The following is a 14,291-nucleotide window of genomic DNA, read 5'->3' on the forward strand; positions in this document are numbered from 1 at the left end:
AGTGAGGTGAAACTGGAGGCCTGCAAGACAGGCCAGACTCCTGAAAGAGATACAGGAGTCTGGAAAGGTTGGCAGCCACTGCTATAAATAGCAGCCATTCCCACAATGCCAATATTATTTCATCCCTTTCAGAACTGTAGAGGCCAAACCCCATGGAGCACCCAGAGAAGAAGCTTTGGAGCATCAATGGCATTGAGCCAACAGAGTCCCCCATGTGTTTCACACCAGGCCCACTACATTCTGCGGCATTCTGCTTATTGAGTTTACATTTGGCCATCACAATTTGAGAAATGCCAACTTACTCCTAATTGGGTTACTTTCACATGCTGCAAATCTGCACTTGAGTTCCACCTGACTTCAGAAACCTGGTAGAGATACATCAGTATGGCTACAGTGGGGCAGAACAAAGGTTCATTTAGTCCATTATTCTGACAGTGGCCAGTACCTGGTATCATCGTTACAGTGGCCAGTATCTGGTGCCCCTGAGGGAGTGAACAGAACAGGGAATCCTCAAGTGATCCTCAAGACCATTCTCAGCTTCTGGCAAACAGAGGCTAGAGACACCATCCCTGCCCATCCTGGCTAATAGCCATTGATGGGCCTGTCCTTTATGAATTTATCTAGTTCTTCTTTGGACCCTGATCATTTGATGACCAAGATCATCAACAACAAAGACAGACAAAATAAATCTAGTTTTAAGTACACATTTTAATGTAAAAATGGTGGGATTCCAAAATGAGAAAACTGGAACATAAGCCGTGACATTTTTCCATTCATTGAACAAAAATAAATAAAATAATTAACATAAAATCTTCAAACACACCACAGCAAGAACTTGACATGTTCTGTCTTCATAAGGAATTAGCATCATAGAAACAAATCCAGATGAATCAAAATAACGTCAATAAATAAAGTTTGAGTTCTTTGACTCAAATATTAACTTTTTAAATAGAGAGAGCTATACAATAGTCGATGTGATATAGCACAATAAATAATGCCCACCCAATAACAGCACTTTGGCAGCTTTATTTCTGAAACCACAAAACCCAAGTCAGTAGCTAGCCTCAGGTTAGCCTTGACTCACAGTGCAGTTGTTACAACATGCCTGTGCAGAGGAGGGGTAAGTGTCGACACTGTAGTGGTGTAATAGTAAAAGAGCCTGGCTGAGAATAAATAAAGCTGTGCCGTAAGTGCATTGCACTCCAGAAACTGTGTCCTGCCTAAGTCATTTCCAACGAGTCTTCATTTCATCAGCAAATCACTTTTCCTTATTCAGTGTTCTCAGCTTTAGAAAGTGCCATAGTCTATAGATAACAGCTTTTTTCAAAAAAGTCTGTTAAAACAATGTTCCTCAATATATATATATATATATATAAATAAATAAATAAATTAAATAAATAGGAACTGGATGCTGCTAGCAGCAGTCTGCTGGAAAACATGATCACAGAAGGAGATGGGCTGCTCGAAGACTGGCCAGCATTTTCACAGAGATGTTTCCTTCATGAGGAAACTGAAGAACAGCAGTGGTTTTTTCTTCTTTGGCTTTTCTTAGAACATTGTTTCAACATTGGCTTGAGCTCTGTAGAGAGAAAAAGAAAAGGAATAATTTAGAAACCTGTTCATGGCACAATTATCATATGTTAGAACACATGCGGTCAACAAAAAAAGTCTTAAGCCAAGCTGTTGAAACTCATGTATAACCTGTCTCTGTCGCTTTAAGTAAGCCGCAGTACAAAGAAAATGAGACCCACATTTTCACAAGTACTGGTCCTGGGGTAGGCATCCCTATCTTGCTGCCCAGAACATGAGAGCTCTTGCTCTCCACCACATTGGTGAAAGAAACTTCATTAACTTTGGCATAGTTACTCTTGGTTCACAACAACAGGGAAATCTGGCTGGGGAGTGAGGGCTGATATATCAGAAGCACTGAGCACCTGTGAGTCCCATTGTCTCCAGAAAGACTAGCAGTGGCCCTGTATTGCTAATGGCTACAGATGACTTATCCAAGCTCACTCAGGAAGCTTGGAGCAGAGCAGGGAACAGGAATCACCTCAGTCCTATAACCTAACCACCGGTCCACCCTCAAGGTAGAATATTATTGTTATTTATTAAGTGCATTGAGACAGACAACTTTGGGAAAAGATTGCAATGCCCTGAGGAGTAACCCTTAAGGTGTTTGTGCTAAGAAGCTACCTAATTCTCCTTTTAAACTAAATTGAGAATGAATAACTCACTTGTCCAAAATTGCCTTAATGATCATCTTCACCCATGGAGCATTGGGATCCAAACACACTTCTCTGCCGTCCTTCAGAGTAGTGCTGCAAAGAAATAAAAGGAAGATGGTTAAACGTCTGTCTTCGTGATGGATTCTCTATACTCTTGTCAGAGGATCTTTCAGCCTTTAAAGATGTAGGCATAGCTGGTATGGATCAAATAATTCCACTGACCTCACTATAGAGCTACACCAATTCACTCTTGCCCCACATCATTTGTTTGGTTGAAAGGGTTTCAGGTTTGCAAAAAACAAAAAAAGTGAAAAGCTCCCTCGCTCTCTTTTCTCTCTCTATATATATGTGTATGTATGTGTTTGTCTGCGCTGATATTGCTTTTCATGGAAGAAGCTCATATCTTCATTGCTCCTTCAGAGAAACCTCATAAGTCCACAGTGGGGAATTTTGTCTGAGAAAGGACCTCAGCATGTGGCACTTGATCCATGGGAGTTTCCCACAAAGTGGATGGGAGCAGAATCAAGCCCAGGATACTTGTCCTTGTCAGGAGGACAGCTCACTATTTTATCAGAGCTTGCCCAGACTTGCACAATGACCTAATTCTTCTATCTTATAAGGATTGTTAGTGGAAGTTTTACCCACTAAAATAAAGGACTTTAGGAATTGGATTAATGCAGGTTCTAGTACTTTATACCTATTGTACATTATTCCTCACTGGTATTTGTATTTGCACCCCAGAGCTGCTGGACACTATAAAATGCAAATTGCAATACCTAAAATAATCTCTTGAGAGAGAATTTAAATTATCTTGGGGAGTCTTCCTTAGTGATGTGGGGCTTTGAAAGTTCCTGGAGCAGCACAATGCAAAGCAGCAGTCTCCTCCTATTTGGCAGCAGTTAGAATTTGGCAAAAGTGCTTACATGATTTCGACGTTCTGGCAGTGAGGGCCACTCTGGGTCAGCTTCACGTCCTGAATCCTTCTGGGGGGGATGAACTTGGAGTGCGTGCTGATGCACTGGCAGCGGAGCTCACTGCCCATCCGGGACAGGCTCTTCCCTGGAAAAAAACAAGAGTTGTGTCAGGCTCAGCTGAGTATTTCAGTGTCTAGACCTATGAAGCATTTCACATGGTCTTGCTTCTGGGGGCATTGATTAGACCTGCTTGCTTTCTGGGTTTTTCCCCAAAGGTCTTGGCTAAAAGGTTGCCTTTGTCCTCACTTCTAAGCTACTGAAAACTGGAACCTACAAATCTGCAGGTATCCACATCTCTGGGAAAGAAAGAAAGAAAGAAAGAAAGAAAGAAAGAAAGAAAGAAAGAAAGAAAGAAAGAAAGAAAGAAAGAAAGAAAGAAAGAAAGAAGATTTTACCAGAAAATAAACTTTTTAATATAAGCCTAAAAATATGTCTCCATATGAGTGTGCATGATAGGTGAATAAACCAAGTCATCTCAGCCTTAGGGAGGGTTTTGCTTACCTTCTGCCACTGCTGCGTAAAGCAGGAAAAGAGCCAGGACAGCAACAACGAACTTGCCGTTCATAATGAGAGGTGAGGTTTCCTTCTTGCTGGTTATACCTCTTCTTGCAAGGAGCAGAGAGTTCTCTTGTCTCAGGTTTCTGATGTTGGAGCTGTGTAACCCGTGCTGCTTTATATACTGTCCGAGGGTGTGCTTTAGATTGTGTCAGAGGAAATTCCCAAATCATGCAAGACACTGTTGTGAAATGAGTCACGTGGCTGTGGGTAAAACCCCTTCCTAAATGGCCATGGAATTGGCTGTCATTCAAATTAAGTCTCTTATCAACTAATAAAAATAAGATTTACAAAGTCACCATGTAGCTAGCTCAGTGTAACAGGTGGGTTTGTATAAATTATTTCTGTTTTGTTACTAATTTGACTATCCCTTTATATTCTTTTGTTTATCATGTGGCATGTTAAGAACACAAAGAACTCCTGAGTTTCCCTTAGCAGTTGTTTGGCTATGGTTTTTTAATAATAGAAATGATAGAATTCTGTTTAAATCCAGTGTTCTGTCATACACACAGTGTAAAGGTATCTATCTATCTATCTATCTATCTATCTATCTATCTATCTATCTATCTATCTATCTATCTATCTATCTATCTATCATGCATATACAATTGTTTTTTGTGAAAGCGGAGTTAGCGTCTACTTTTCTACTTTGATTGTAAATCAAAGAACACCTGAAATCCTGGTACCACTGAAATCGATGTCAACAATCATGCCAACTTCAATGGAGCTAGGGTCTCTAAGGCCTGGTCTATACTAGGAGTTTAGATCAAATTTAGCCACAGAAGATCTATTTTCTAAACTATTTGTCCACACTACCAAGCTCATTTTGTCGACCTTAAGGGCTGCTGAAGTTAATTTCGGTGCTTTCCACAAGACGTAACACAATGTTTTACTTTGACTGGTTGAATTTACGGTAGTATAGATGAAGTGTGGCAAAAGTCAAGGTTCCTGGCCTCTGAGAGGCATCCCACAGTGTCCTGGTTGGGCCAGAACTTGTGCCTTTACTGGTCTCCAGGTGAACTGGTAAAACCCCGGGAAAGTTTGAATTTCATTTCCCATCTGGCCAGTCTTCTAATCACACCTTAGAGCAGACAACGTGCCTGAGCAGCACATGTGGCCATGACTTCAAGTCCCAGGAGCTCCAGTTCCCTTGGGCACAAAAGAGCACCAACATGGAGTATGCAGGAGATCTTGGACCTCATCAAAGCATGGGGAGAGGAATCCATTCCCTGTGAGCTCCAAAACAGCAAAAGAAATGCTGATATTTAGGTGAAAATTACAATCTGCCCAGTGGCCAAAAGGTACTCCATGGATGTCCAGCAGTGACAAGTTAAATTAAAGGAGCTGAAGCAGTCCTACCACAAGACAAAGGGTGTAAATGGACAGTCTGGTGCATTGCAGCAAACATGCTGATTCTACAACCAGCTCCATGTGATTGCAGAGGAGGACCTGATCAGCTTCCCAAACCTGACTATGGAGTCCTCACAAAACACTCCAGGTAGCAGAATGGAGGACAGCATAGTGGCTGAGGAAGAGGAGGAGGGAGAGGACAATGGCCAGCCAATGATCAGTGAGAGCCAAGAACTTTTCATAATCTAGGAACTGATCCTCTCATCCCAGGATGTCTATCAGTCAAGCATTGAACCTGGGGAGGACACTTCTGGTGAGTACATAATATTTTTCTAACGACAAGTGGGTTAAGGCAATTTTGTGTGATGTGTGGCGTAATCTGTGCCTACACAGCACCGGGGGCCCAGAACAGCTTGTTAACATGTCTGGAGATGGAGTGGTAATCCTCTCTGCATATCTCCATGAAGCTCTCAGATACAAACTCTTTGATCCTTCACACAAGGTTTCTGGGGAGACCTGACGTAGTCCATCCTCGATGGTAAGACACCTTCCTACACTAAGGCAGCAGTGAATGGTCTGGTGTCATTGCAGCACAAAACATTGCAGCATATGGCCCAGGTTTCTTGCCACATTCAGTCAGCATCAGCTCTCTACCTGTGTGATTCAGATAAGGCTGCTATCCTGCATGGCAACTTGGATGAAGGAGTAGGGGAAGTTGTTAGCTGAGGCCTCTGCATCTACCATGGCTTCAGCCTCTAGCACTCCCTCCATCCATCCTGCCCTCCTGCCCACATGACCAGACACTATAACTCCAGCTTCCCCCCGCAACTCCTGTGGGTTGGGAAAGTAGCACTCTCCCAAGAAATGGGATGTGCTGGACACACAGGAGGGAAGCCACATGAGCCGCTGTCCTGCCCTGCTAGCATAAATGGACCCAAGTCCTGCCTGCAGGATCATTATCCGGCAGGCTTCTTACCATGCCTGCCACAAAACCGCCAGAGGTTCCCTTGGCAACTCTGCCGTGTACCTACTGTACAGTGGCGGCTTTATAGCTTAACTTTGGTCTTCTACGGAACACATCTCTATTGGTTTTACAGAGAATATCTTGAAGCAACAGGAGAATATCTTTTTGTGCCTGATGGCTGTAATGGAGTGCATTGCAGAGAGCATGGAGAGGAGCACCCTACACCCCATGCACAACAACTTTTCCTTCTCACCCAGTTCCATAGCTTCTACCCTCAAGGGCCCCAGGACACAGGGCAGGAGGGGGTACTGTAGGGCAGCCTCACTCTCAACCTCCAGGACCTCTGGAGCAAAAGACTGTCCTTCTTGCATTTGTGATCCCCTCCAACCCCCTTTTGGGTCCCACCATGAACTTCTTTTCTCTCTCTGTCTTCCCTACATAAAAATGCATGAACTCTGAACAACAGTCTCTATATTTCTGGTATTGTAAGGATAGGGCGAGAGACTGAAGGAAAACACACTGAATTCAGGGGCACCTCACTGAGAGCACTCTCAAAACTGGCCATTCATAAAGCTTTCTTTCAAAGCCTCCCTAATTTGTGCCTGAAACTGTCCTTGTGCTGTGCTCTTCTTATCGCCCTCGTGTCTCGCTTCTCAAAATCTCTGGTCGAGCACACTGCCTCAGCTCCCCACCCTGCCAGAGAACTTTCCCCCTTGCTCTCACAATGATTTTGGGGCACACAACAGGCTGCACCACAAAGGGAATTCTGCATTTGCCGAGATCCAATGTAATCAGCAGATTCCTGAATCTTCCCTTTAAACACCCCAACCCACATTCAACCACCATTTTGCACCTGCTGAGCCTGTGGTTGAACTGCTCCTTATTGCAGGCCAGGCTGCCATGTAAGGCTTCATGAGCTGCAGGAGCATGGGGAAGGCTAGATCCCAAAAGATCACAACTGGCATTTTTACCTCTCCAATTCTGATTTTCAAGTCAGGGGGGAAAAGTTCTGGAGTGCATCTTTCTGAAGAAGCAGGCGTTCCTAAAGATGCATGCATCATGCACCTTTCCTCACTATCCCACATTGATGCAGGTGAAACAGTCCATATGATCCACCACCACCTGCAGCACCATCGAGAGTTATCTCTTGCTGGTTATATACTCCTTGGCAAGGTTGTTGGGGGCCAAGATAAGAATGTGCATTGGGTCTATAGCCCCACCGCAGTAAGGGAATCACATCATATCAAAGCCATCCACTATGGTATCCATGTTTCCCAGAGTCACTACCGAAATGGTATTGATGGCCTTGGCTACTTGTATAACAAGAGCCCCCACTGTAGATTTCCCCACTCCAAATTGATTCCCAACTGACTGGTAGCTGTCTGGTGTTGCAAGCTTCCACAGGGCAATTGCCACATGCTTCTCCACAGTCAGAGTAGATCTCATGTGGGTGTCCCTGCACCTCAGGGCCAGGAATAGCCATTTGCAAAGTTCCATGAGAGTGGCCTTGCACAGCCACTGCTGATCATCCCATACCTACAGCACTGTGCGTTCCCATCTGTCTGTGCATGTCTCATGGCACCAGAATTGGCATTCCACTGTGTCCAGAGGATCAACTGGTGGCAATGTTTCCACCAGCACAAGGGCTTGTCTGTACAGTGAGTCTATAGGATCCCCAGGTTCATCCTCGTCCTCTTCGTGCTGGAGTAATGTGTGTACAGATATCCACAGATTTGCTGCACTCTGCACATCAGGAGTGGTTTCTCAATTGGGAATGGCAGAAGTTGAAGCAGGGACTTCTTGGGTTAATGGAGCACAGCTGTACAATTCTCTTTGGCTACACTGCACAGTTATTTTGGAATAAGCTATTCTGGAATAGTTAGTCTGAAATAGCTTATTTCAAAATAAAATATCTACACTGCAGGGAAGACTCAAAATGAGTCTGAGGCTGGCTTCCCTAATGTAGATGTGCTATCTCTATTTAGAGTCCCAGGAGGATAACTTAGAATGGTCCTGGTGAGGGGCTATTTTGAAATAGCAGCAGTGAAGCATCTACATGTGCCTTATTTCAAAATAGCTATTTCAGAATAGACCTTATTCTTCATAGAATGAGGTTTACAGAAGCCGGAATAAGCCGTCCATTATTTCAAAATTATTTTGAAATAACGGAGTTGCTGTATAGACGCTCGCATAGTTATTTTGGAATAACAGACATCGTTCCAAAATAACTTTGCTGTGTAGACACATGCACAGTGCATTGGTATGTCGTGATGGAAGGATTAGAGTTTTAGGGAAGAGCATCGGGGGGGGAAAAACAAGATAGAAGCCCAGGATCTGGCAAAACATGCATAGTCAAATTTTCTCTTCACAGCAGCAGTGTACTAACACGATGGAAGCTATTCAAATCATGTTTGCAGCAATCACATTTGGCATTTTGAACGTTTTAAAATTCCAAGGCATTCAGGTCCGGGGTTTGAATTTGCCCCACTTTGAAAGTGGGGCCAGCCCCTATGTTTTGATCTATAGCTAAATTTGGGATTAAGGTGTCAGTATGGGCCAGCTCATGTCTGCAGTTACAGTTGTGAAACTTGGTCATTTCACCAGTGTGATGATTAACTAACAATCTTTTTGCACATCTTTTGCAACTGCCTTGGAATTGTTCTGAATAAACATTCCTTTGTATCTCTGATTGTTATTTCTTTGGGGGCAGTTCAAAATTGTCGTAGAACTTCTGAATACTGTTAATTTGGTCACTTGAAGGATGCAGTGCCAGGAACAGTACCAGAGTTCAGGATAAATGGAGATTACCCTTTCTCTTTCTGAGAATATTGAGTTATTTTACGTCTTCACCTCCTTGTTTTACCATTATATCTCTGGTCAGATTTAATTGTAGTCTTAGTCCCTCAAAAAAACAGTATTAGAAAGCATCTGCTACTAATTCAGTATAGTCCTTTAATTCCTATGACTTCAAAAATGCTTGGCAAGATTCTTGGGAAGGCAGACTGCAGTTTTTTAAAGTCCAAAGATAAAATATTTCCAACTACTAATAAAGTGCCTGCCTGAAAACAAACCCGCCACTGAACCACACCAGATTATCCTGATGCCAGAAACACCTCTTCTGCTTACCAGATTCATGGAGTTCACCTGAGCTCATAATGTTTGCCCCTGAGTTCAGAATAACAAATAATACAGTCAAGCAGTGATTCTCAGCCAGGGTGTTAGAGGCTTGCCTTTCATCACCTCCCCTGGTTCCTGTCAGGCAGACAGAAAGCAGAAGTCTTAAGTGCAGATAAAGCGATATTATTGGGGTTTGTTCCAAGTAAGCACATCTGCTGTGCTACACAGTGGCAGTCTTTTTCCGAGCATTGATGCTCAGAGCCTTTATCCTCTATCCCTCTTCCCAGATGTGACTCCAGAGTCCTGCGTGTGTCCCCATTCGTCCCTTCTCCTCCTTCTTAGCAGCCCCAAGTACATCTACCATGTGCGCCCCAGTCCCAAGCCTTACAACTACAGTCCTGTTCCATTTTGGAGAGACATGAGTCTGGGGTCTTCCTGCCTCTTCTTTTGTTCCCCATGGGAGGCCTAAGTAGCGAGTTTATGCTTTGGTTAGGAACAGGCATTTCTCAGGCTTTGGGGGTTTCTTATGGCTGCCTATCCCATCATGCCTTGCCTCTTCCAACCGGTTGTTTGAAGTTGGCTTGAGAGAGGAGTCCTGTCTATGCTGATATATTACACTCTCACCATACCCTGTAACACCCTTTAGTTCTAATCTTTATTTCTTCCTATTCTACAGGCTGAACCTCTCTACTCTGGTACTCTTTGGTCTGGCATCATTTTAGTTTGCTTGATGTCCACTTGTTATGGGTGTAGTCAAGTTTTTGCAATCACATAACATTTGTTTATAGCCACCAGTCCTGCTTCTCTGTGTTCTCTGCTTTTATTTAACTTTATCTTACCTTTAAATGTGTTCTAAGAACCCAGTAAGCAGTAGAAACATTGGTGATACTGCCAGACAATATTGCCCACCTGTGGTTTGGTGCCAGACTAGAGACATTCAACCTGTATTAACAAACCCATCTGACCAGTTGATTTAATAATGCTATGTATAAATAAGTAATTGCTCAGTAATAATGGGCTGTGGCACTTTTGTATTTTCCTGTTTCACCCACGAAAACTCATGATATCATCAACATTTTTGGTTAGTCTCTAAGGGGCTGCAGGACCATTCATTGTTTTTTTAAGGTACAGACTAACACAGTTAACCCTCTGAGACCTGTCTGGTTTTTTTTAAGTAAGTAGGTTTTAAGGGAGGTGAAACTGGCAGCCTGCAAGACAAGCCAGACTCCTGAAAGGGGTACAGTAGTCTGGAAAGGTTGGGAGCAGAACAGAGAATCATCAAGTGATCATCCCCTGTCACCCATTCCCAACCTCTGGCAAACACAGGGTAGGGAAACCATCTTTAGGTCCATCAATGGCTATTAGCCAGCATGGCTATTATCCATGAATTCATCTAGCTCTTTTTTGAACCCTGATCATTTGGTGACAAAGATCAAGCCAAGTGCCAACAACGAGGAAAGAGAAAATACATCCAGTTTTAAGCACACACTTTAATGTAAAAATGATGGAATTCCAAAATGCACATGAAAATTGGAAAACGAGCCTTGACATTTTTTCATTCATTGAACAAAATTAAATAAATTAACATAAAACCCTCACACAACAGCAGGAACTTCACATATTTCATTTTCATACGGAATTAGCGTATTAGAATAAAAATCCAGATGAATCAAAATACCATAAATAAATAAAGTTTGAATTCTTTGACTCAAATATTAACTTTTTAAATAGAGAGAGAGTTATAAAAATGATGTGCTACAGCACAATAAATAATGCCCGCCCTAGAACAGCACTTTGGCAGCTTCATTTCAGAAACCACAAAACCCCAGCCAGTAGCCATGACTCCAGAGTGCTTTTGTTACATCATGCCTGTGCACGGGAGGGGTAAGTGTCATCACTGTACTGCTCTAATAGCAAAAGAGCCTGGCTGATAATAAATGAAGCTGCGCTTGCACTGCATTGCACTCCTGAAACTGTGTCCTGCCAAAGTCATTTCCAACGAGTCTTCATTTCATCAGCAAATCACTTTTTCCTATCCAATCTTCTCAGCTTTACAAAGTACCATATTCTATAGAACAGGAAGAACCTCAGGTCTATTATCTAACGACCAACCGTTCCTTAAGGTAGGATATTGCTGTTATTTGACTGGATTGAGAGACAATTTCTGTGAAAACTTGCTATGCTCTGAGGAGTAACCGTCAAACAGTTTGTGCTAAGAAGTACCTAGTTATTCCTTTAAACTAATTGAGGACAAACAACTCACTCCCCTCTCCCCAGATGGCAGCCTGCGGCAAGTGCAGCCAGTCTGATGGCCGAGTGCTGTGATGTGCCCAGTATGGGTCGTCCGGGCACTCCAAGCCAGGACTGCTTTGCAAGCGGGGCACCCCTGAGAACTGTCTGTCCGGGGTGGGGGTCGGGACCCTTTAAGCACAGCCCTCGGCTAGCCTGAGACAGCATCTCCACGCTCTAAGTCCTCCTCTGATGCCCTGCCGGCACTGCTTCCGGCCATCCTTAAGCCCGGTTCAGGGTCCACTTAATGTGGACATGCTAGTTCGAATTAGCGTTTTTTAGTCTAGATCCGTTAGTTCGAATTAGCTTAGTTCGAATTAACTAATTCGAACTAAGTTAGTTCGAATTAACGTTGTAGTGTAGACATACCCTGAGAGAGACTCTGGTCTTCCCCGTGCAATCTGTACAGTGCAAGGTAAAAGAATGCAAAGGAGCAGATTTCATAGGAGGACCCCAGATTTCACAGTTTTATGGCTGTGAATTTGGTAGGGCCCTTCCCATAATGTTTTAATAAAGAAACATCCAGCAACCATCCACTTCTCTGTACGATTGCATGCAAACAGTAGAATGGATTTCTCTCGCCAAGCCTTCTGATGAAGGGGACAAATCTGCCCAGGGGCCTGGAGCTCTGACCCCTTTAAATTGCTGCCAGAGCCCCATGCAGCATGGTCCAGGTGGCTGTCTGCCCTCAGCCCTACCCATTCTACCCTCAGCTGTGCCTCTTCTGGGAGCATGGTGCTGCCCCCTCCCCGCCTAGATGAGGGGCATGGCATGGATGCCACCCCTCTCCTCCTGCCCCTCTTCCCCCCCCCCCCCCCCCCCGTCTATCACATTCCAATTTTCCTTTAAGATTGTCCCACTGTAGTAGTGGCTGGGTTGGTTGGACTCTGCTAAGAATTTGTTTAATAGCTGAGGCAAACGAATCCCTATTTGGTCCCCAAGGCAGGCAAGCAGACAGTCCCCACCAGTGCTAATGTGGCTTAGAGATTAGACAGTTGCTGCATGCACCAGATATCAGCACGGCAGCACTCACCTGACTACCTCTGTTCTCCAGGGGGAATAATATGAAGCATTAGCAGAGTTTGATATTTCTGCAAGAATGGAAAGCATGTTATTATTCTAAAAATGTTCCTTCCCCAGAGCTAAAGCTTTCTCTCTCCCCCCTCCCACCTCCCACTGTCTCTCCCACGGAGCATCCCCACACACACACGTGACAGCATTGTTTTGTCTCCCATGGGATCTGCTTGAGCTGCAATAGGCGGAGAGCTGGTCTCTGAGGCTGTGTCTAGACTACATGCCTTTGTCGTCAGAGGCATGTAGATTAGACACATAGGCAAAGGCAAATGAAGCCGCGATTTAAATGATCACGGCTCCATTTAAATTTACATGGCTGCCACGCTGAGCCGACAAACAGCTGATCAGCTGTTTGTCTGCTCAGCGCGCTAGTCTGGACACTCCCCTGTCAACATCAAAGCCCTTTGTCGGCAGCCCTGTTATTCCGCGTGGGATGAGGTTTACCGGGGCTGCCGACAAAGGGCTTTGATGTCGACAGGGGAGTGTCCAGACTAGTGCGCTGAGCGGACAAACAGCTGATCAGCTGTTTGTCGGCTCAGCACGGCAGCCATGTAAATGTAAATGAAGCCGCGATCATTTAAATCGCGGCTTCATTTGCCTTTGCCAAAACAACAAATCTACATGCCTCTGACGACAGAGGCATGTAGTTTAGATGTACCCGGAGAGTATGTCTACACTTACACCCTCTTTCGAGAGAGGGTTGCAAATGAAGACATTCATAATTGCAAATTAAGTTGGGATTTAAATATCCTGCGCTTCATTTGCATATTCGCGTTATGGCGCTGTTTCGAAATAGCTTATTTTGAAATAACGTGTCTACACACAAAATGCATTTTGAAATAGCATTTTGCCATTTTGAAATAGCGCGTCCACACTGAGTGGACTCTGAATCGTATTTAAGGCCGGCCAGAACCAGGTCCAGCAGAGTACTAGGTCAGGACTTACTGTGTGGGGCTGCTACCTGAGGCTATCTGAGATCTGTGCTTAAAGGGACCCGCCTGGACAGCCATATCTCAGGTTTCCCTGCTTGCTTGTTTACCTTGATGAGGGGCAGCAAAGCATTTTGTCTCTGCGTGCTCTGGTTGCCCTCACTTGGGACACCACAGCACTCTGCAACATGGAGCCAGAGCTGCCCCTGGGCACTCTGGTGCTTCTCTTGGATGTGTTGCTGTGAGCCTGGCTGCACTTTCTGCAGGCTGCCATCCGGGAGGTCCGTCGGGGGGCTGTCAGTATCCAAGAGGCCTTGCGGGAGAGCTTCCACACTGAGAAGCACTAAGAGCCTCCCTGGTCTTCTGCACTGGGGGCTTGTGCCTCATTCCTCCCTCACATGCGTCCACTTATCCCTCCCTAACCCCCCTTCCTGATGTCAAATAAAATACACGTATTTTCATAAACAGAAGCTCTCTTTATTTAGCAAAACTGGGGGGAGGGAATGAAACTCCAGTGAGACTGGGGAAAGGAGGCGGGGGAGGGGAGAAGAGAGGGTGGGAGAAGGGAGGGGAAACCTGGGAGGAGGGACCTGGAAGGGGGAAGCAAGGAGCAGAAGGGGGAGGGGAAGCTCAGGGCTCAGGGTCTCACTGGACCAACTTGATTTTCATGCGAACAGGCTCCTGGGTTCGCATGTGGCCTTTGGTGGCCAGGCTGGCAGCTATCCTGCCATAGACGGCCGCACTCCTCCATTTAGTGCAGAGATCATGGACATTGGGGGCAACCCCCCCAAACCTGAATAAGGTCCATGATCTC

The 14,291-nt window shown here is 44.7% G+C and overlaps 1 protein-coding gene across 1 annotated transcript; it reads right to left on the bottom strand.

The window, feature by feature from the left end:
• Window positions 1–688: 688 nt before the first annotated feature.
• LOC102453911 (interleukin-8-like) lies at window positions 689–3,835 on the bottom strand. Its single transcript, XM_006125395.4, has 4 exons — window positions 3,701–3,835; window positions 3,149–3,284; window positions 2,235–2,318; window positions 689–1,579 (listed from the first exon to the last, which is right to left on the bottom strand). Exons 1-4 carry the CDS (start codon window positions 3,762–3,764, stop codon window positions 1,549–1,551), a joined length of 315 nt encoding a protein of 104 aa, XP_006125457.2. The 5' UTR covers window positions 3,765–3,835; the 3' UTR covers window positions 689–1,548.
• Window positions 3,836–14,291: the final 10,456 nt, after the last annotated feature.

Source organism: Pelodiscus sinensis, chromosome 5 (genome assembly GCF_049634645.1).
Source record: "Pelodiscus sinensis isolate JC-2024 chromosome 5, ASM4963464v1, whole genome shotgun sequence".
In the NCBI taxonomy this organism is placed as follows: domain Eukaryota; kingdom Metazoa; phylum Chordata; order Testudines; family Trionychidae; genus Pelodiscus; species Pelodiscus sinensis.